At 37.0% G+C, this 24,081-nt stretch overlaps 1 protein-coding gene across 3 annotated transcripts in view; it reads right to left on the bottom strand.

Moving 5' to 3' along the window:
• SCAF8 (SR-related CTD associated factor 8) overlaps positions 1-24,081 on the bottom strand; it is a 135,451-nt gene that overhangs the window by 34,088 nt on the left and 77,282 nt on the right. For 2 of the 3 annotated variants that reach the window (XM_074948654.1, XM_074948656.1), the window contains exons 18-20: positions 23,791-23,868; positions 21,802-22,023; positions 19,347-21,111 (exon numbers count right to left, since the gene is read on the bottom strand). In XM_074948654.1, coding sequence (XP_074804755.1) covers positions 19,361-21,111; positions 21,802-22,023; positions 23,791-23,868 — 2,051 coding nt within the window. In that variant the 3' untranslated portion in view covers positions 19,347-19,360. Of the gene's footprint in view, positions 1-17,791; positions 21,112-21,801; positions 22,024-23,790; positions 23,869-24,081 lie in introns of those variants that run through there. The other variant, XM_074948655.1, reaches the window with a different exon arrangement.

Raw genomic sequence — 24,081 nt, 5'->3', positions numbered from 1 at the left:
TGGCGAAATTTACATCAGCATTTGAAAGAACATGAAACATCAAAAAATCATTTACGCTCCTTGACAAATTAGATTGCGCTGTCAAACAGATTACATTCCGATACAACAATCGATGTGGTACAGCAACGTCTACTAAATTCAGAAATTCTACATTGGCAAGCTGTGTTGAAACATTTACTGGAAATAATTAATTTCCTAGCTGAACAGTGCCTCGCATTCCATGGATCCTCGGATATTTTATATGAGAATAACAATGGAAATTTCTTGAAATTGGTTGAGTTATTGGCAAAATTTGATAGTGTTATGGCTGAGCATGTACGAAGAGTGAAAGATGGAGAGATTCACACCCATTATTTGGGTAAAAATACACAAAATGAGATAATACAATCAATTTCTAATGGAGTGCGTAATGAAATTTTATCAGATTTGAAACATGTCAAATATTACTCAATTATAGTTCTTTTAATTTATGAGAAACTGGGCACACCGGAAGACACTAACATTTTTCATTACAGTGTATAGTTGAACCCAAATTGTTTGTAATTGTGATTGTTAAAATTAAATGAGTACAGTAGTAGGAAATTATTTTATTTCACTAACTACAAATTCTGTTTTCATTTTTTAAAAAATTTTAAACAGTCAAAACAAAAAAACATTGCAAAGTGCAAACATGTGTAAAAGACCAAAAAGGGGGACGGGGGGCAAATTTTTTTTTGCTAGGGCGGCAAAAACCTAGAGCCGGCCCTGGAGGCAGTGGACTGTTGAAGGCTATGTAATATCAGGAGGAACATGCCGTGCTTCACCTTTCCTTTATATACTGTCCCCCAGCCCTCTTGCTAGGTGATTAAAATGTGGTTTTACTCTGCAAAGTGACAATAAAAATGGCACGTTCTTCACAGATCTGCTCACTGTGTGTATTCAGAGTAATATTTGCTGACGTGACAATAAGAGGGCTTTTGTTTTGTTTTATTACTGCTCTATATTCATGTTAGGACTGATAGTAAACTGATATGGGGAAGTGCTCTGGAGTCTATTCTTTTCTGTACATCAGCAGATTTGTTTAAGTGGTGTAACTAGTGACCCTTGAGGCGTCAGAGAGGGCCTAATTTGGCCTGCAGAACCTTTATTACTGATGGTGATTCACGAAGAAAAAAAGAACCCAGCTCAATGTACATATCTCTGGTTGAATTTGTAAGGCTGACAGTTTAAAAAAGTATCTTTTTATTGGTAATCTGAACACATTTTACATGTAGGTCACTGAGAAACAACATACAGGAAAGCTCACAATGCCATTTTTACAGTCACTTGAGAACAGAACCACAATATAATGGGATTTTGTTTTGAATGTTTAATGTCTCTATATAAACTTACACACAATTGTTAAAATTTAGAGATTAAAATAATATTTGTTTTAACTATTAAATGACTGAATTGCTAAAGACTCCAACATTGTTATTATTTACTATTTGTAATACAATAGCGGCTAGAAGTCCCAACCAAGAATGGGGCCCCTTGTGCTAGATACTGTTCAAACATGTAGTAAGACAATACTTACCCTGAAGGGCTCATAGTCTAAACACACAAGACATAGGGCAGGAGAAATAAAATAATATCTCTATTTTACAGATGGAGAGTTGAGGCACACAGAGATTAAATGATGTGCCCAAATTCACACAGTAAGTTAGTGGTACAGAGTCAGGAATTGAATCTGGGTTTCCTGAGTCCCAGTCCAGTGACTTAACCCAAGACCAATCTATCTTTCTGGTAGATTCCAACAGTCTATGAATACTAATATTTGTATACTGTAGTATATAATATAATACCAACTGAAATAAATGACAAATTTTATGGAATTTGCATTCAGAAAGGATTCTTGTCATGCTAAATTTCAATAACCTATACTGAACATGTGTGTTCACCCCCCCGCAACTGGTTCTATTTTCGATTTGGGACTATGGGGAAAGGTGGTTACTGTGACAGACAGTACATAAATGTTTTTTTTAAAGACAAGCTGGAAAAAGTTGCTTTAGCATTCAAAGCATTTTTTCATTCTATGTTGCAAACAGATCTAATGTTGCATGATGATTCCAAATGTTGAGTCTGTGGTTGAGAATGGTTCTAAGCTTGGCTCTCTAGCCAAAGGAGTATTGCTGTGATATTGGTCAACTAAACCTGAGGAAACCTGACAGATTTCAGAATGGATGACTGAGCATTGCCCATATTCTCTCGAAATGGTATAGCCTGAAGATAAAGGAGTAGAATGATGCAAATATTTTAAGGCAGTTTTTCAGTTTTGTGTGTCTTCTGAAAAACAAAATGCACGTACATTTAGGCTGAAAACATAGGAACCACCTTCTAGTGATCAGTTGTATGAAACACTTTAGTGCCCTGATCTTTGACAGACACAATATAAGGAGTTATGCTGAAGTGCGGGACAGCCAATACCAACGTCAGCTGGGTCCAAAAAAAAAGTCCTTTATCTTTCTCCTGGGGGCAGTGTGTCCAAAAAAGTTAACATTTCCATCTTATTAGAAACTAACCAGGAACAAGAATGCCAGAAAGGTACCAAGGGAGCCAGTGAAGGGAAGGAGCTTGATGCTCCCTGCTCTCTCCTTTCTCTGATTACTGTGGTTGACTGGGCCGGCAGGATCAGGACAGCAGGTCCTTTGCTGCTTGAAAGGCCTCTGGGGTCGAAGGAACCAGCAGACGCTGGCACCTCGACCGCTTCTGGGGGTCGGCAGTGAGTTCCGAACTGGACTCAGCGCTCTAGGTGCAGTCAGCAGCACCACTGTCCCTCTTCTGCACCTGAGAGTGCCCTTTCTTGGTGAGCTGTTTCTTATGCTTCTTCCTTGGCACCAGTGATGGAGAACGGTGCCGGGAAGAGCACAGTGCTGGGGGAGCACTCTGCATGAATGTCAAAGTGCTCGACGCCAATTTGGAGTGGCTCAGCTCTGAGACTGGTCTGATGGCTGCCTCCATGAGAATGGCCTTCAGCTGAATGTCCCTGTTCTTCTTAGTGTGAGGTCTGAAGTCTCTGCAGATCTGGTACTTATCCTTAACATGAGTTTCCCCCAGACAATTTAGACAGCTATAGTGCAGGTAACTCAGTGGCATCAGCTTGCCACAGGAGGCACACAGCTTGAAGCACGGTGACCAGGATATGCCCAGTCCTTAGGGCGAAAAGTCCATTGTAGACAAGGACAACTATTTACACTGCTATATACGCTACCACTAACTAAGAACTATATACACTAACTACAATAACTGCACAAAATATGAACAGAGTCCAAACCACTGGGAAAGAAGACTTGCCACAACAAGAAGGATCGTTCCAGCAACTGTCATAGACAGTATGAACTGAGAGGCCACGGGGCCGGCGGCGCCCCTTATACCAATGCATATGTGCGCGACTCCAGAGGATGCTAGAGCTGGCCCTATGGATACCACTAAGGGAAAAATCTCCTGCAGCTGTGCACGTGGTGCGCACACACCTAGCATGGAATGGATATGAACAAGCACTTGAAGAACTGCACCTTGTGAATTCCATGTCGTTTATATATTAGACACACAAAATAAAATGTTACTACTTTTTCCTTCTGGTTTGTGCTGCAGAACTAGCATAGCTTTGGAAAAATTAGATGCTTTCCACTTCAGATTAAACTAATCACAAATTGAAGAATCTTTGGTGGTGGTGATGCCTGAGCAAAGACACAGCTAGACTTTGAGATACTAGAATGAGTATATGCAGGACATGTGCTTGAAAACACTCCTCCCCATTGTTTTACATGTAACCTAAAGGCTCAGTAAGGCTCAACAAACATGGAACCCCTTAATGCAATTTTTGAGCAACATTTATAAATGCATTTTAAAGACCAATTAAATAAAAAAACTGATACAAATGTGTGTGGTAATTCTTAGCATTTCTATAGCTCTTTCCATGGAAGGATCTCAAAACACAAACACTAATGCCTAGCAAGACTCCTGTGAAGAAGGTAATCCCTCTTTTACAGATAGGGAAACTGAGCTTGAGAGAGTTGGACCCAATTTTCAAAAGTGATCTCCAACTGAATGCTTCTGTTTTTGGGTGCCCAACTTTGAAATACCCAGGCCTGACTTTTAGAGGCACTGGCCACCTACAACTCCTATGCTGATAAGGCCATATGTGTCTAAATTTGGGCACCCAAAAATGGAGATTACCAAAATTAGAGATCACCTTTGAAAGTTTGGCCCTTAAGTGACATGCGTCAGAGCACACGGGAATGCTGTGGCATTGCCAGTAACAGTACTCATGTCTGACTCCAGTTCTAAGCTTTAACCAGAAGATGGATTCTTTAAACCCCCAGCAATTAAATTATTTGAGGCTGTTACTCCTTCGAGAGCTGAAGTTCCACTTTTACTGAAATAATAAATTGTATGTTTTTTATGTTGCCCAGAATTTCAAATATAAGTGTAGATTTAAGGATAAAAAAAAAATTCTTGACATCTTCCCAGATCTGACACCAATCTCTTTACAGACTGGACGATAATGGAGTCTCTCTCAGTCATGCTGCATTAAGTTTTTTTCATTTATTCCTCATTTTGATTTCCTATATTGAAAATAAAAGACCAAAAGAGTCCACTTACAATCTCTAGGTCTTGAAGACCTCAGATATTTTAAAGCTATGCCAACACTAAAACTAAAGGTGGAGCTCTGAGGAATTTAAAAAAAAATAAAATTCTCATCTATGAAAGTCTATTACCTTGCCAGGGGAAGGGGCTTATAGCTAGCATAAGCTTTTCAGAGGGGAGAGAAGAAACTCATCTTTTATGAAGCACAGCGTTTCTGTACAAAGGAAACTAATTAAGGGTCAGAACAGCAGACATCTCAATTTAAAAATTTTACAATGATTATATTTATCTTTAATACCTCTTGGGTCCTCAACTTTGTTCCATGATTTTCACTTAACTTTGTTCTGCTCTTCACTTGCAATTGTGATATAAAATACAAATACTATTTCCATTAATAGGAAAGAGTATTTCATGACAATATAAAAGGCAATTAATGGTGCATTATATAGCACTTTTCTATTTCTATGGACAGTTTGGATTCTAAAATCTGCTCTTAAGATCTTCAGGTCATACTTGTACACATTTTCACCCTGTGGGATGATAGTCTGTCTATTCTTGGTCTGATTTAAATATTCGGGAGGGCCGGGGGGAAGACTAAAAAAAAAAGCACAATGAAGCTGGTTATAAAATCAGGGACTCCTGCACTATTAAGAATGGTATATCAAACTTTTTTTTTAAATGCTAAACTGTGATGAAATTGGAACCTCAAGTCTTTTTTCCTATTTTTAGTACATATTATTTGCATTTATAATTAACAAGCTGTACACAGGACAACAATGAAGTATTACATCCAGGTCATGTAATATTCTATATGCTGCTCTACTGGGTAAGTAACTTCAGCCCAGAATGCCCAAGCAGAGTGACTTCAAATATATTTTAAGCAGTACTTTCACACTGTGCTGTGTACTCTGTGGCAACCTATTCCTAAATTGTGTGGCAAAGCCTCCAGCTTTTGCAGCATGCTAATAGAAAATCTGTGGCAGCTACAGAAAAAATGTAAATTGAGGTTTTTAATTAAACATTAAAGTAAATATTAATTAGCATACTAACTCTTGTATGATTTATTTTGATATTGAATTAAATTTTTATGCTATCCCCACATTTTTAGTTTTCAGTGTGCTCCAGATTTTGGTGTGAATAATCATAGAAATGTAGGGCAGTAAGGGACCTTAACAGGTCATATAGTCCAGTCCCCTGCACTAAGGCAGGACTAAGTTATCTAGACCATCCCTGACAGGTGTTGGTCTAACCTGTTCTTAAAAATCTCCAATGACAGAGATTCCACAGCTTCCTTGGTAATTGTTCCAGCACTTAACTACCCCTACAGTTGACATTTTTCCTAATGTCCAACCTAAATCTCCTTTGCTGCAATTTAATCCCATTGTTTCTTGTCCTGTCCTCAGTGTGTAAGGACAACAATTTATCCTTTCTTCTTTATAACAACCTTTTACGTACTTGAAGACTGTTACCATGTTTTCCCCTCAGTCTTCTCCAGACTAAACAAGCCCAGTTTCTTTCAGTCCTTCCTTGTAGGTCATGTTTCTAGATCTTTAATAATTTTTGTTACTCTGCTCTGGACTTTCTCCAATTTAATCACATCTTTCCCAAAGTGTGGCGTTTAGAACTGGTCACAGTACTCCAGGTGAGGCATTTATCAGTGCTGAATAAGGTGGAATAATTATTTCTTGCATCTTGCTGACAACACCCCTGATAATACATCCCAGATTGATGCATCATAGAACTATTTATATCATAGAAATTATCTGTGTAAGGAAAGCCAATGGGGTTGGCCTCTTGTTAGGGGATGATTGAAATTTTGGCATGTGGGGAAACAGTGTGAGACTGAAGGATAAACATCAGCTAATGTGGACATATAAACTCTTGTTTTTACATTCCAACCTTAACATGCCAATGAGATAAATGCGACAGTTCACACCTTACATAGCTGTTGTTTCAGGTGGTCTTCAAACTCTGGTGGACAGCACGACATTGGTTACACTAGGCCCAGGTTTTTGAGGTTGTCTTTGAAACCATGAAGGCTAGAAAGAATTATTTTTTAAACAAAAGCTCAGAAGTTAGAGTACAATTCTGTGGGAGTAAAGGATGAACCACTTTTGTGAAATAGTGACATCCAAAGACCTCTTGATGCCAACTGGCAAAGGACACAAGGATGCATTAGGATTACAACAAAAACTAGTATGTAAATACTAGACTTAAGGTTACCAAAAAATGTCATGTTAGGTTTCTAGTGAAAGCCTGTGTCACACTGGTCAACATCATCTTTGCAAAATGTAAGTGCAGATAAAATGTAAGGAGATAAGTGTACACACATATTGGAAATTATGTTCTTAGGAACTAATAATTAATAGCAGGTCCCCTGAGGTAGCATGCCATAAAACAGTTTCCATCAGAGAGAATGTGGGAGACACTTATCTCCCTAGCTATTATGTATTGTTTGCAGTATTATTGTAGCCATGTTGGTCCCAGGATATTAGAAAGACAAGGTAGGTGAGGTAATATCTTTTATTGGACCAAATTCTGTTGGTGAGAGCTTTAGAGCTACACAGAGCTCTTCTTCAGGTCCCACATAGCTCAAAAGCTTGTCTTTTTCACCAACAGAAGTTGGTCCAATAAAAGACATTACCTCACCCACTTTGTGTGTCTTTGTGTATTATCTTAGAGACTAACAAATTTATCTGAGCATAAACTTTCGTGAGCTACAGCTCACTTCATCGGATACATCCGATGAAGTGAGCTGTATTTCACGAAAGCTTATGCTCAAATAAATTGGTTAGTCTCTAAGGTGCCACAAGTACTCCTTTTCTTTTTGTGGATACAGACTAACACGGCTGCTACTCTGAAACGATGGAAGCGTATTTGCATTCTGAGTCAAATGCTAATGAAGAGTTTGCTGGAACTTCAAGAGAAGAAATTAAGAGGAACAGCTGAAAGCAGGGGAAGGAACATGTTTACAGGTAAAAAACAAAGGACTAGTCTAAGATATCTAGAGGTGCAGAAAGAGACACTGGCACTTTAACTAGAGAGACAAGCTGCCTGCAGGCATGTTCTCAGGAAAGGAAGGTCTCAGTCATCCTGATTGAAAAGCGCAGTGAGGACGACTTTAGGTAAGCAGTACCATATTAGACAAGAGGGCATCTTGATAGTATGTGTAAGCTCTAGAACGCATGATTTTTTAAAATATGTAACCTTTGTTTCCATTAATCGTACTTGCCAGCGCTGTGTGTTTATTTGAGCTGTGTCCTGAGGTGAAATTGATAGACTGGAATGTACTATTCCTTTGGGATTAGCAAATCTCTGAATACTGTGAGTGTCCAGAGAAATAAAGGTGGACCCTCCAAGGAGATGCTCAGAAGGCTTGCGGGCTGGAGTTTGCCTATAGCTAACTTGCATAAGTCACAACAGAGCCTGCATAGGCTGAGAGGAGAGTACTTGTGCTGCCTGTGGCTGGGGTCGTCAGGGAGATGATGCCTGGCAGGCACAGAGAAGGCTCCCTTGGGCTAAGAGCTGGTGGTAGTAAGATGGCTCACAACCCTGGCTACCCAGGGAAGCATCACTGTGGCATAGGGAACAGCATCTTCACCCAGTTTTCTGGTTAATTAAGGATCACGTTCCAGGCACATCCATACCAGATAATAGAGATACAAAGAGATGGAAATAAAAGAAAAGGTTTACAGTTTGTTGTTTTCCATTTGTTTATTTTGGTAAGGGAATCAGAACAAAAGTAGGCCAGCATGAGTAATCCAGAGACATATGCTAAACTTAACAGACAGTATTTGGAAAGACTGTGTTCAGATTGTGGCTTGAATGCTGGAAGGAGAAATGTGGATTGGAAGAGATCTCTAGTTATGGATCTCGAGAAACAGCAGGAAGATCAAAAATGATACAGCCACAGGGCCTGAGATGGAGGGAGGTCCAGACTTAGGAAGCCAGCTGGGCACCAATCCCAGTGAGGCAGCCATAAAGCTTGAACTGATCATGTTTGGGATCCAAAAGCTGGAGCTAGTAGAGAAGGCCAATAGACAGGAAATAGTGAAAAGGAGTAGGAGGCCTACGAAAGTGAGTTGCAAACAGGCAGAGCAAAAACTAGAGGCAGAAAAGCAACACTAGAAGTGGCCCAAAGAGCAGTGGAGCCAGAGAACAAAAAGAACAAAGACCGAGAAACAGAAGCCCGAGAAGGAGAGGCAAGAAAAAGAGGAGAGGCAGCACGCCCTGAGAATACTGGACTCACAAAAACTGATCCCTGAGACCACAGGTAATGCTTACCAGGGATCACACAACTGAGACAAGCTGTGCCTGACAGAGAGACCGACTGCATTGAAGAATATTTGAACACCTTTCAAAGGATTTGCCATGTACGCAGAATCCCTTAAAAACACAGAATGTTAGTCTTACTCCCCTAACTGACTGGTAAAGCTTTGCAGTGTTTAATTAAATGGCTGTAAGAGAGATTGTCACATGTTCAGTTTAAGACATCTACGTTAAAAAGGTTTCAAATTACTCAAGGCATATTGCCTCAAATTTAGAAATCTCAAAACTTGATAGAATGAGTCATAGGGAACATGTTAATAAAATAAGGGGATTATTTAAGAAAATGGATAAAAAGTGAAGGGGCAGACTATTATAATGTGATAGATATATTTACTCAGGAGCAGTTCTTTAAAGTCTCCTCTGGGGTTAGACGTGCTGTGTGGGAACAGTCCCCAGCTTCTAGTGGTGGCAAAGTAGACTTGTACTTGTTGGAAGGGGAAAAAGGGAGAGGAGGGAACAGACTGGACTTAGACCACTTGCTAATTTTGCTTAGCTGCATAAAAAGCCAATGGGCCCAGCCACCAAAAAACAGAAAATTTTGTGCGTATCAATAACCTATTACATTCCTTGTAGAGAAACATATTCCTAGTACAAACTGTACTTATTAAAATGAGCAGTAAAAGTTTTTGGCCAAATTCTTCTCAGTTACAGTGGTGTAAATCTGCAGCAATTCCACTGACTTCAGTAGTTACTGCAGATTTACATCAGACTAAGAGCAATATTTGGCTTATTTCACTTTTTTAACTACTTTCTTGTAATAGTCTTCAACATTTGTTTATTCCTAAAACAATGAGAAGCTGATATTTTAAACTTCAGTTTTAAAATGTGTGTATCAGTGTTAAGTATTTCAATCACAAGAAATAAAGATCTAGGACAAAACTTTAAGCTGTGAGTGCCAAACCTAAAGACAGCTTAACCTATAGACTTCTAAAATAGGTGGTCTGATTTTCAGAGGTGCTGAGCACTTCAAACTTGAAGTCAACTTTGTCAGCCCGAATAGATCTTTAATATATGTTTCTGGCTTGGAATAAGAAGGGCTGGTTATCTGTTACCAAGGAAAGGAATGAGAGGATGGAGGAGGGAAACATGGCACCTGTGCCTTCCCCACATTCTGTGACCAGCCTCAACTGGAAGTTGGGGCACCTACAGGATGCTGTAATTTATGCTTGGCTTTGCATGGCTGCAGAGGAGACTGTGAGAAGCAGAGAACAGCCACGAGTACAGGATGCCCAGCATGCTAGGGGATTGGAAGAGTGCCAGTGTAGTTATACTCTTAAAAATGCTGTCCAGAATTGGAATCAAACTATGAAGATGAAAGATTATTTTTTGGACAAGGAAAACTTTATAGATCACAAATTTACATCTTTTATTTTAGTTCATTCAAGGTTGTTGCTAACTTTTCATAGGCAGAGGGGGGACAAGGAAAATGACAAAAGGAAATGGGCAGGCATTCTAAAATCCTGCGTGGGGAGGTGTCATTCACTAATCTCAGCGGTGAGCCACATGAGGAAAAAAGGCTGTTTAAATACACAACAACTGTTTTGGAGGTAGAGATTAACCAGTATATCAGCAAGCCACAGGAGAAAATAGAATTTACATCTAGTACCCTGAAGAAAGAACTGAGAACTGGAAGTTTCAGGGCTGCTCCTGCAGAAATGTGCTCCGTAGGCATGGTAGGGCTTGAGCATGACCTTCCAAAATTTCAGGAGAAGTAGAAGTCCAGCTATGGGATCTTTCTATGTGGCTCTGCAAAAGTACAACTGGATGAAGAAATCTTATACTGGTAATTTTTCCAGACATTCTTGGTAAAACTGGACTGCTTTGGCCTACTATCAATCTTGATATAGTCCCTAAAAGGCAGGGTTGGCTGCACATAACATCATGAAAGTATCTGGGGAAATTTTTTTTTGATTGCCTCCTGTGCATAAAAAGAGGCAGAAGTCACTCAATGAAAGTAGAACTAATTCTCCAACAGTATTTCTGCAAGTTTTGGAGAAGAAACTGAGTCACAAAACAAACTGGGTGAAACTCCGGCCCCACTAAAGTCAAGGGCAAAACTCCCATTGACTTAAAAGGATTTCACACATTGTTCTTAAATTAAAGCTAATAAAACAGCACTGTAATTCTCTAGAAATGTAAGGCCAATGAAAAGAAGTTATATTTGGTGAAGGCAGTTAAATTTCTGCAGAACAGAAAACAGTAAGCTATACTATTGCTAGAGCTTGCTAAACTTAGAAGCTATGTGTAAAGTATCGTACAATTTAAATGCTAAGGCACCAAAAATTCAGTGGAGTTGTCTCTGTATTAGGTGTACTTAACACAGCAATTAAAATTCAGACTGGTAGTTTGTGATTTAATAAAAACCGATTGTCCACCTCTTAAGAAATTTTTTTCTCTGAGTAAAAACACTCCCAACTTGTTATCTGGACAGTGGCTTATATAAATTTGAAGCTAGTGATATAATAAATGAATAAAGGTAACAGATCAGACTATCCTCTGGTCAGTACTTGGATTAGAACCCTGAGACTGATCTGGGGACTGAGTAAGAGAGAAAAAAAAATTTCTGCACACATTCTTCAGTTCAACAGATTTATCACAAACAAGGTTTTCCTCTTCACTTCCTTACTTGGGACCTTTTCTGAGTTCTGCAGTGTATCCATGTGTCAGGCATTAAAAGTTATTTATTCTTGCCAAAATGAGTGTATTATTTCAATTTTTGTTGCAGAAATAGATGAGATGGCATTGTATCTTAAATACTTATTCTCAGAAATTTATAAGTTAACCAAAGAATTACATTTTGATCTGAAATTTGTTTTCAGCATAGCAATTTGTTTTCAAAAAAATGTTTCAGACAAATCTGTTCAGACATTTAAAAACTGGACACTGAAAAAATGTATTTCAGTAAGTATTTTGTCAAAACAGCTGTTTTAATTTTTCTTTAAACACAAAAAATACAATAAATACATTAAAGTAATAGGTCAAGATTTTATTTGCCCCAGAAGTTAGTTTCCACATCTTTAACTCTGCCCCACTGTTCATATATAAATGACCATATAAATAAACTGAATAGTGCATTTTAAAAAATATTTTATCTGAAGAAAGCCTCATATGTAATCTGTATCTCTTTTTGTATTACTTCATAAAATATTTTGCGGTCATGTAATAAAGGTCTCAGTTGTTATGCATACAATGTAATGGAGCAGAATTGCAAATTATAATAGCAGAATTTAGGATGCATCAGAAACTTAACTCTGAATTTCATAAAATTTTGTGCAATTGAAATCTCACCCTTAACAATAAAATAATATGGGGCTGTTTTGAATTTACTGAGCATATATTTAATAAAAACAAAGTAACTGAATTAATCAGTGACTGTTCAGGAACAGCTACTAGAGGGTCAAACAAGAACCCACCAGCTGATGTGGTCAAATATTCATTTTTAAAATGTGTCAAAATTTATCAACAAAGACATCTGAGAATACACCATCTTCCTGGTCCTTTAATAAATACTAAAAATCAGAAGCAAAAGTAGAAATCTACTTAACATGCAAAAAAAAAAAGTCAAGTTAGTATGTGGAACACAGCATGTGGTAAAATTTCCCAAAAACCTAAGTGGTTTAGGAGCCTAATCCCAGTTTCAAAAGAGGCAGGCCTTTCGGCGCCTACGGCTCACTAACTTTCAATAGTCTTTTGAGTTAGTTTAATTTCCACTGTTAGAAACCTTAAATCCTTAAGTTTTCAAGTAAAAACTTTTTTTTTTAATATAGGAATACAAAATCTTAAACTAATTCACTCATTATAAGACGGAAAAACAGTATCTCAATGAGCATGAAAATTCTTTCCTGAGACCCTGAAAATTAATGCTTAGTTTAAGTTATAAGCCCCAATAATGGAAATTTATAATTTAAATGATGAAAACTAGCATTTTTGCAATACTTGAAAGGAATAAATTACGGCAGCAGATATAACAGGATTATATGAGGACACCGCACATTCCAAGATGTGCTAAGTAATTTGTGGGAACTGATTCTTTTGATAGCTATCAATAAAGGGCCCAATACTGCAATTCTTACAACAGTAATCCCATGAGTAAGGAGTAATCCCATGAGTTTCAGGGTAGGGTTTATGGGTAGCCTTATATTTCCAACTACTTGAAACATTAACAAGCAATAAAAGATTCGGTATCCCTAGTAAAACTTCTAATACATTTTTGTAGTAATGGAATAGTTATAATAAAGCTCCTTGTATATTCCAAGAGAAAAATTCAGTCACTGGACCAATGCCCAACAGCTCATCATTTTTTTTTTTAAAAAGTACTATGAAGGTCACAAGATTCCTCCCTCCCAATTCCCAGAGCTAGTAATGTGTTCTTTTGACCATACTGCTAACTTAAACTATTTACTTTATATGCCTTTAAAGGAAGGTAACTAAGGTACTCATTCAGCAAAGCACTAAAGCCCTAATTACCTCAATAATAGCATAACTAGAGTAACATGTGTGATAAAATACAGTACTTTGATCAATTTTGAGAGTCATGGTAGGGTTACTTTGATTGGAAGGAAGGGGAGCAGTGGAAAAAACGATTACCGGTAAGTATTTTCGAATCATTTACTTAGCTGATAGGTATTTTTAACATTGTGTTCAATATGATAGCTGGGCTCAGTTCTCAATTTTCTAGATCATATTATAAACCAAAATCTCACTTTCAACTGGGAAACTATACTCAGACACAAAGTCTGCTGCTTCCATGCTTTCAAGTCTTACTAATCCAGCCCTGAATTAATAAATCTGTTTTTGCTGACACTCCTTCACCAGTTAAGGACTTGTCCACATTAGAAATTTTTGCACTGGTGTAGCTATATCAATATAACTACACTGTTGCAACCCCAATGCAGATGTGCTGCATCCAGATTAGGCAGTCTTGCACCTGCATGACTTGCTCTAGTTTCATAAAGAGGTTAAATTCCTCTGAGTAGCAGCATGTGGAAAAATTGGTAAAACATCAGATATACAGTAGTGTTAACCCTCATTATATGTGTTATGCTGTAGACATAGGTACAGGAAAAAATAAGTATAGAAGAAAAAAGCAATATTGACAGAACAAGTACAAAAGAAGTGTTTAACTGAGATTATCTACAAATTTCTTCCTATATAACTGAGTACACAAATATGATTTTATCTGATAGTATAATGAGAAAAAAAGTTGGAAAGTTAAATTAATCTCCCAATTTTTAAAATTTATTCTGTAAACCATGAAAGTTAGCAAACCAATGAAGATTTTTATAATGTCAATTATATCAGTAAAGTATGTATTTTAACTACTTTAAAGCAAACTGAAGAAACCTTAAGTTGCGTAACAAATTAATATCTGTTTAATTAGTGCATATATCAAACCTCCCCCCTTCTAATCTTTGACACTATTGCCTCTAAAAGATGGTAAGAGTGCGATTTTTCAGCTTAGTAACTTTTCTTCAACAGGCCAACTTACACATGTAGAGTACAAAAGGGTACAATTTTAAGGCAAATCAAATTTTATAGTCTACTGACCTCAAAATAACTGCTTTAAAAAATCTGAACAAGCCTGCCCGTCATCACCTAAAAACCCAACTCAAAGCAGATTCTCTTTTATTGGAGGTCAGTTGTTTAAAAAGATGTTACGAGTTTTCTTCAACTTTTTAGAAGCTCTACTGGACATTTTCTTCACTGTAAAACTTCATGGCTAAACTTTAAAATGAATAACAAAATTTGTTATCAAGTGTCAAAAGCACTGCATAATTTGTACAGCATATAGCTAAACCTATAAAAAATGAACACCTTCTGGATCAAACTTCCTTTTTCCCTTTAGATAGAGGAGCAAATGGTTATGATTAAGACAATTCTGTCAATCAGGTATTTTCTCAGCCACCATTCAGTTCCCAGTAACAGGCTTCTATTATTCTACTGGAGATGGAACAGAATGTAGTTCTAGAATACTAAACAGAAAGATGCTGTTGACACTCCTGTTTGGTTAAACATTTTCATATTTTAAAGCAAAGCAAAAAATCTAAAACAGGATATGTCATAGGTATTGAATCATCAAGAGATGGATTTAAAAACAGAAAGGTCATAAAGGCAAGGTGTGTCACTCTTCAATAATGGTATGCTTAACACAAGTCTGAAAATAATCAGCATGCACGAAACAGATTACATTTTGGTATATTCCTATTTGCATAAGTCCAGAGAACTCCTTGTATGTGCTTGAAAAAAGCAATTGATGTACAACTAAAAAAATCAACTATGACAATTTTAACCAGGAAAGCAAAAATCCTTGCCCATTATTATCTATATTAAAAAAAATCAAAAGATGCACACTGCCTCATTTTAAAAACTGATCAGGTTTACTAAATGAAATACATTCATTTCTAGCTTTAATTATTATAGCAAGGAAAAAAGGTTACTATCACTATTTATTTCTAAATATGTTAATCGAAATGTGAATGTAGGAAATTTAGCATCTAATTTTTGCAGCTCTAAAGATGAAGTGAGTAAAATACATGAGGCCCAGTGGAATTAGAATCCAGAAAATGAATTAAAATCTTTACAGACATTTGGAACCTCCGTATACTTTCAAATTTGATCATCTAAGGGGATAGATCAACTTACTGTGACGTCTATCAGAAGCATTATGTTGTGAATTTCCTCTACAGGCTATCTCAAAATCTTTTAAAGATACTTACATGGGATGCCCACCCTATGCATTATAGACAAAATTATGGGACCAATACTCCTACCAAATAATACCTGACTTCATGAACAGAACCATTTGAATTAATAGGTTTTTTTTGCAGATTTACTGAAGGATATCAGAATCTGGTCTTATACATTTAATTTGTCTAATAAGTCCCACAGCACAGATAAAAGCTTAATATAACTGCATGTTAAGGCTTGCAGAAAATAGTCTCAGTATAGACATGACCTCACCATAACAAATAAAGGCCATGATCCTACACTGTGAATGACATGGTCACAGCAGTCTACTCACACAGATCACAATGCAGGATGGAGTGACACAGAATGTCCAAAAAGGTAACATTTTGCATGTCTGAACTGATATGAGTACGGTTTTCAACTAAATGTGTATATGTAAATTTTAATCTTTCCTGTCCATTAAAACTGTCTGACTTTTTTCAAACTATAAAACATGCATATTTCTGTGTTATTTATGCAAATAAAAATGTAAACAGACTCATGCGTCAGGTTCTTTAATTGTTGGAATGTGGCAAATATCTTCACTGTCAAAAACAGCTCAGAAGGGTAGAATATTCTCTTCTTGTAAGAGGATAACCTTTTTCTTGAGAACGTTCAAAGACAAAATTTTTCAGGGACAACATTAAACAGCTACAACTCGCTATCTTTAATTGCTAATAAATATGGGATTCAGACCCTTTCCCTGTTTCTGAATGCTTTCCTCCTGGGGCTATTTTTCTATGCTTAGGGACTACTAAAATTAGAAGGTCTGAAAAAAAAGTTCTAGCTGGAAACATGATGCAGCTAAAGACTACTTTTCTGTACAATAAAGTTTTATTCTACACAAGAATTGAATAACTGTTGGAAACTGTAATAGTACAGTGTACAACTACACTAAATACAGTAGCCAATTTATTAAAATTTAAAAGACATTTACACAACAGATTAAAATATTAACACAGTGCTCTTCATCTAATGAATATACATTGCAGAGAGTCAAAATGTTTTCCTGACCCAACAAACATGCACAAGGAAATGGCAATGTGATCTGGTTTACAGCATTGCCAGCTGAATTATTTAATCTCTCTCACCATGTGATGATTTTCCTGCACCATCCTATTGCAAACAATAAACATACTGCAAACCTCAATTTAAGAAAAAACAAGCAAGATTAACTTTTCTATCTTGTTTTTTGTTTCATTGTGTAAAACACAATGGTGAAAGCAAAGCTACTGGAAATATTTGCATTTTGTTATGAACATTTGGAAAGTCAATGAGAATAAGCTTTTTCATGTACAACTATTAACTTAAAAATGTCAAAACGCTATCAAACTGAAAGAAAGGAAAGGAGTAACTTAAAAAAATACTATACACCTATTTTATGTTTAGTCATCCTAAGTCATGCATGCCTGATTAGCAAATTATTGGCAGGCTGATAGGCACAACACTGATCAAGTTCCTTGACCTGCACAGTCTGCATTTGAAAGTATTTTTGCCCTAAACGTTGTAAAACCTGTCTGGAATCCAGTATATCAGCATGGTCCTGTTACATGCTATTGCTTATTTAATGCACCTGAATCTCACTGCTTCCTAGGACTAAATATTATTACTACTTGCACTGTAGGTGCAAAATGATTCATATCAAAGCTTTTAAAAGCGGTATTTTCATTTATGAAAGCAATTTTGGGGGCTTTTAAAATAAAAAACCCTAATAATTAAGAAACAGAACCAGGTCACCACAAAAAAGGATCACATATAACTTCTCTGTAAGTCCAGATGTATCCTTATGCACTACAGCCAAACTCCCAAGTGACATTCTCACATTTCATATCCTTGGGGAAATTTTTTTAACACAATACAAACTACCGATACATTAGTATTCTTTAATAGTAAAGTTCAACTCAGATTTCCCTGAATTAAATATTTTCCATTCTACAGAAATATCATTATCGACTCTCAGAACTTACTGAGAGAGAAAATTCTCTCTCAAAACTTAATCAGAGGATGCTTTTGGACTCAGTGAATTTTAACAACAGATTTTTTGGAAGGGGAGAGGAATAATTGTACTGCAAGTGGGACAAGCTGAAAATCTTCCATTACTATATCACCAAATCTTCCACCTCTGGTCAAAAAAAAAAACAAAAAAAAAAAAAAACGCAAGAAGCAAAACAGGTGAAACAGAAGAGAGTAGTGCTACTGTATTACTTAGGAGGCCAATTCATCTCAACATTTTACTCAGAAGTTCTATTTCAGTATTAAGCCTCCAAAGCACAAAGCCCACTTCATTTCTATTCACATATAGATTTTTTTTTTTTTTTTTTAAAGAAAAACCAACAATAGCTTTATACTTTTCATGCAACAATTCTGGACTTCAGAGATTCACTGCAAACAAATAACCACAAAGTACTTTAATACTACCACTATCTATCCAGAACACCAAATATATTACAAAATAAGACAAGGTAAACATTTGCTTCAATTTTGGCTTCATGCATATCTACATTTTTTAAAAAGTAAGCTAAAATCCTACTGTATATCTTTACAGTATATCATGTCCATTCCACCTTCTAAAAGTAGTAAGAACAGTACCTAACTATGAGTGAGTAAATAAATGTAAATTTGATTTATTTAATCAAATTAACACCTCTAAATATCTTGCTACCTCAAGAAGGTGAAAGACTTATTTTTATACCCTAATTTCATTTCAGTTTTATTAATCTGTCTTCATTGTTCTGTGCGCACACACAGGCACGCACAGAAATAGCGATATCTACTTACAGTTTACACAAATATTTACATACATGTTATATACATAAACTAATGTGACTGCATGATTTTCAATATAAAAGCATATGCTTCTTTCTAGCACATATAATTGTTGCATTGGTCTTACAAGAGTAATATAAACCTTTTGCAACAACTAGCTAAAGCATATACCATAGCTGATCCAGGTTTTCATAGCCTGTAGGTTTTTTTTAAAAAAAAAAATACAATACCTAGAACACTGTTATCAAACAAATATGCTTTATTGGCATCTAAAAACAAAATGCACCCAACATTAAAATGTACTTTTTTTTTTAACCCACTGCAGTACGAGGAACAAATCACAGACACTTACTTTAGAGGAAACAGAGACTATAGTGCGGATTTTACAAAATCACTTTTAATCTCTGTATTATGCTCCTTAAATGACCAGGGCTATTTCTTTTTCTTTCTTTCTCTCTCTCTCTCTCTTTTTTTTTTTCTTGCCAAATTTCAGGAACATAAAATATCACAGCTTTGTCTATGTTTAAAATTCTGCAGCAGCCTAAAAACATGGACAAGATACACCAGCACCTGCTTTCAAGTATAACAATTTCCACAGCCAACCTAATGGTAGTATCTAAAAAAATTCCATTTTCTTCCATAGGAAGTCTTTGTTTGACAAGCTGTTATTTATCATTGTGACATTAAAAGCAACTGGGGGCAAGTCTGTGTTTTATCAGAGAAATAAAAAATGTTTACCTACCATGTTCAAATTAAGAACAATGTTCTATACAAGTCAGTTGTACAGTTATTTAAGTGAAAGATGAACATGAACATCAGATTAACTTAATTCTGGCAGAAAAAAGTGAACTGCTAAGGTCCAGTCAGCCATTTATCTATTACAGAGAGATGACAACTTTACAAAAGGTATCTTTTACCTACTGAGTGATGATTATGTCCCCTCAGTTTCTGTGCTTTCTACCACTGGTTCACTTTCTATTTCAGCTTCTGTGTCACTCTTCTCTTTGTTTATCTCACTTGAAGATGCTAGTTTTTCATAAAGTTCTGGATCATTCTGCACTTGCACATTTGGTGGCTGACTTTCTGTCTCTGTATTTTCACCATTTACCTGGGGTATATTATCAGCTTTGCGCTGTGAAGTGGCCCCTTCAAAATATTCAAAAACCCTTGGATGTGGAGGAGGGATCCAGTTGTTCTGCATTCTGTCTCTTCCAAATCTGTTTCCATTTATTTCTCTGCAAAAATTAAAATCTCTGTCATCCCTATCCCTCTGTCTTTCCCAGGGTCTTCTACGGTCATCAAAATCTCTGTGAGCATCTTGTTCAAATCCTCTGTTCCAGCTGGGACCACTTCTAGTTTCAAATCTGTAATTTACATGCCGAAACCTCTCTCTATCTTCATGGAAGCTTTTAGGACCACCATAGATAGGAAAAACATTGTGTTCTCTTTCATCATAATCTCCTCTCTGTCCCCAATGCTTTTCTGAATTGAAACCAAAATGCTCTCTTCGACCAATATTATCCACACCCGGTCTTCCAAAATTCTCTCTCATATCTATATGTGGCCTTGCAAAATGTTCTCTTCCATCTATTGGAGGTCTTCCTAGACCCTCTCTTGGATCTACTGGTGGCCGTCCAATAGAATCCCTGACATCGACTGGGGATGGCCTATTAAGAGTCTCTCTGTTTTCCACTGGTGGAAAGCGATAGTCTCGGTCTCCTTCCTGTTGAATGCTATCACCTCCAAGTGGTAACCTTTTTTCTGGATTAGAAATGCTATCAACGTTTTGTCTTCCAGGTGTTCCAAAATGTCTCTCTGTTTGGTTAAAAAGATCTCCTGGAGGAGGAAAAGGACCTCTCGGTGGTGGATGAAGGGATGGGTCAAGGAGTGTTGGAGGAGGGATATTACGCTGTGGTGGCATTCCAGGCTGTAATAATGGAAATCTTGGTCCAGGTGACTGGGGTATTAGTCCTGGACGGAGATCTAAGAGAGGCATTCCAGGCATCCTTTGACTACTAATATTTAAATGGGGTATGTTTTGAACCCCCACCGGATGCTGCATCCCCAGAAGTCCAGAACTACTTGAGACATTGGGTGGTGGCACTATTAGAAGCCCAGAGCTGCTTGAGACATTGGGTGGCGGCACACCCGCCAAAAGCCCAGAGCTGCTTGAGACGTTCGGTGGCGGCATTCCCGCCAAAAGTCCAGAGCTGCTTGAGACGTTCGGTGGCGGCATTCCCGCCAATAGTCCAGAGCTGCTTGAGACGTTCGGTGGCGGCATTCCCGCCATAAGTCCAGAGCTACTTGAGACGTTCGGTGGCGGCACTCCCGCCATAAGTCCAGAGCTGCTTGAGACGTTCGGTGGCGGCACTCCCGCCATAAGTCCACAGCTGCTTGAGACACCAGGTGGCTGCACTCCTCCCGCAAGTGTGGAGCTGCTTGAGACACCAGGTGGGTGCACTCCTCCCGCAAGTGAGGAGCTGCTTGAGACACCGGGTGGCTGCACTCCTCCTGCAAGTGCGGAGCTGCTTGAGACACTGGGTGGCTGCACTCCTCCCGCACGTCCGGAGCTGCTTGAGACACCGGGTGGCTGCACTCCTCCCGCACGTCCGGAGCTGCTTGAGACACCGGGTGGCTGCACTCCTCCCGCAAGCCCGGAGCTGCTTGAGACATCATTTTGAACTGAAACACAATAAAAATATTTAGTAGTCTGGAAAGTCAACATAACACTAAACAGTTTACAATACAAATAATATTTTAATCCATTATTTCAGTTAATATATACATAGTTGGAATATTTACTTATTTAAATATTTGTAATAGTTTTGAGTTATGAACACAGATTTATTAGTCACAATGGTGATGACTGGGCATTAAGTCACTGAAACCGATGTCTTTACATAGTAAAGATTGAGCAGAAGCTTTTAAAGGGTAGGAAAAACTACATGCTCGCCAAGCCTTCACAAGAAAAACGTGAACATGTTTGAATGCTTAAAACCATGTACTTAACTTAACTACAAGTTCCTGTCCCATTCCACTTTCAGTAAAATTTAAAGGATTTATTTTAAATACTCTTAACTACATCCCCTGGCCCAGCTTTACTTCTCTAGCCTATATGCACACAGATGTGTGAGAGAAATTTCTTGTCCACTGAAGACATGACCTACTGGAAAACAGTGACCAAGAGATGCTAAAAGAGCTCATTATCAGCACACTTTGTCACAGATTAAATCCCAAATCCAGGACCATATTTAACCTAAAACATCCTACATTAGGATGAGTTAACACAATACACATGGGTTAACTTAAAAACTTGTATTTATGAAGTCAATTTATATGTGGCAAAATATGTAGGGTACAGACATTTCTTACCAGATCTGTTGTTTTCACTGGAAGAAATCTGAACGTCTGCAAGATGTGATCCTTTTTCTTCCGACTCTGGTTTGTTGCTTGGAAGAGGGTTAAAAACACTTCCCGCTGATAATGTTGGAGTGGCTAGACTGCTAGAAACAGTGCCAGCTGGTAAAACAAGGCTACCAAAAGGAACATCTTTCATTGTCTCTTGAGTAATGGAAAGAGGAGGCTGCACTAGAGCTGTAAGGGAAAAAACACAAAACAAAAAACACATCTCAGTATTTCTTGCCAATTTAGTTTGGCAGATGCTTTATTGTTAGAGCATATAATCAAATATGGTCATCAAAAACAACAATATTGTTCACTTTGGAATAAACTGTTTTTCAAAAAACATTTGTAATCCTTAAATATAGGCTTCCCAATGCTTCACTCTTAAGTAGTGGATTATGAATAAATACAGAAGCAAACAACACTGGTTTCAACGGGCTTTAATGTTCGAACCATTGAATGGAGCCAACTTGAAAAGACTGAATAATGAAAATAATAAATAATAAATAAATTCAATGATTGAAAGAAAAATACAGAAATAAATTGCTTAATGAATATTATTTGATCACCTATACAACTCCCGATTAAACATCAATTTGCAAATAATTTTTTCAATGACTCCTGAGAAAATATTAAATATACTGTTTGTGAATATTATTAGACCAACTAAACTATGCACTATAAACTATAAAGTGCACTATAAACTAGTTCTCAATACATTGATGAAAACAGCATATGAATACCCCCTAGAACACGGTATCTACCATAATTTGCATACTATTACTTAATTAAGAACAGGGTAGATAAAAATCAATGATTTTTATTTTTAAATTTAAAAATTAGATTTTTTGACTTAAATACAGGGTTTTTTAAAATAAACCTATTTAAAATTGCATTTGAAATCATGACAATCTATGTTGAGGCCTAAACTTACCATACTCTATTAAAATCATTATAGTAAATTAAAACAATAATACTGAACAGTACATGTTTGCTGTGGAGGGTTAAAGGAAGTTGAACCACTGAATTTATGGGAAGTCACTACTGGCTATGCATCTGGAACCACAGTTTGCTGAAGTGCTACACCAGTTTTTCATGGCAGTATCCTCCTCTGCAGATGCAGAGAGAATATTTTCTTCATTTCAGTTTATTCCACTAGTTCAATTCAATGACTAGTTCATTCAAACTTAAGAAACCACCTGGGAGTTGAAAATGCAGGAAAGCTTGTTTTCTTCTTCCAATCTATAAATAAAAACTAGGTGTGAGAGGATGAGATCTACTTGTTCTATAATTCTGAAGTACAATGGTGACCAGAAACAATCAGTTCAATTCACTAACTAGACATAATACTTGGTTTCATAAATCAGCTTGTTTTAAATTTAAAACACGTTCTGATATATTTTGTGATAAACTTTTTTTTCTTATGTGCCCAGCATATTTTAGGTGACTTTATTTACTAAAAAAATGATTTTAAAATGTTGGTTTTGTACATTTTTAATTGAATTTGCATTTCCAAATAGAGCATGACACAAATCACAAATAAAAAATTAATTTAGTAAGTAAGAAATGCATCAGTCACCATTTTCTAACATAATAAAAAATGTAAAGATTAAGAACCTAAATAAATGCAAATTAAGCTATGTAATTGCTTCAATAAATGTGTACTGATCTAGTGTATCTTCCTGGTTAACAAAAAGAACCAAATTTAATATAAAGGCTATATTTAGTTGCAAATCAACATGTTTTAATGGTTATCAACCAATGAGAATCAACTTTTCTTTAAGAAAGTAACTAAAAAGTACAAATGCAAAACAAGATTAATAGTGATTATTTAAATCAAAGTTTCCTGCTTGCTGATTTGTATCAATCCACCTTGAGTAAGAATTAGTACATCAAATAGCTAGACTTTCATTAACCCCGAATTAGCATTCTTTTAGGGGAAACGGCACGCCAACTCACATGCTGGGACTACCGCTGGAACAACAGGTGGTGGGACAACAGGTGGTGGGACTGGTGGAACCGGGGGAGGCATAAAACCTGTATGAACAATCAGAAATAATTTAATAATATGGCCAACTCTAATAAAACCTCAGCAATAAGAACCGTAAAACCTCACTAATCTGCACTAAGCAGGAGAAGAATGTCCCACTGCAAACCGGCAAGTATTAGCGGTGTAGGAAGATCAGCAGCAATGGTTACTGCTTTCCAGAGGGCTCCAACTTTAACACAGAGGATGTACCTCTTTAAGTT

The sequence above is a fragment of the Natator depressus genome, chromosome 3 (assembly GCF_965152275.1).
Source record: "Natator depressus isolate rNatDep1 chromosome 3, rNatDep2.hap1, whole genome shotgun sequence".
NCBI lineage: Eukaryota > Metazoa > Chordata > Testudines > Cheloniidae > Natator > Natator depressus.
Note: the sequence above shows the minus strand (reverse complement) of the source record. Positions and strands in the feature narration are given on the sequence as shown.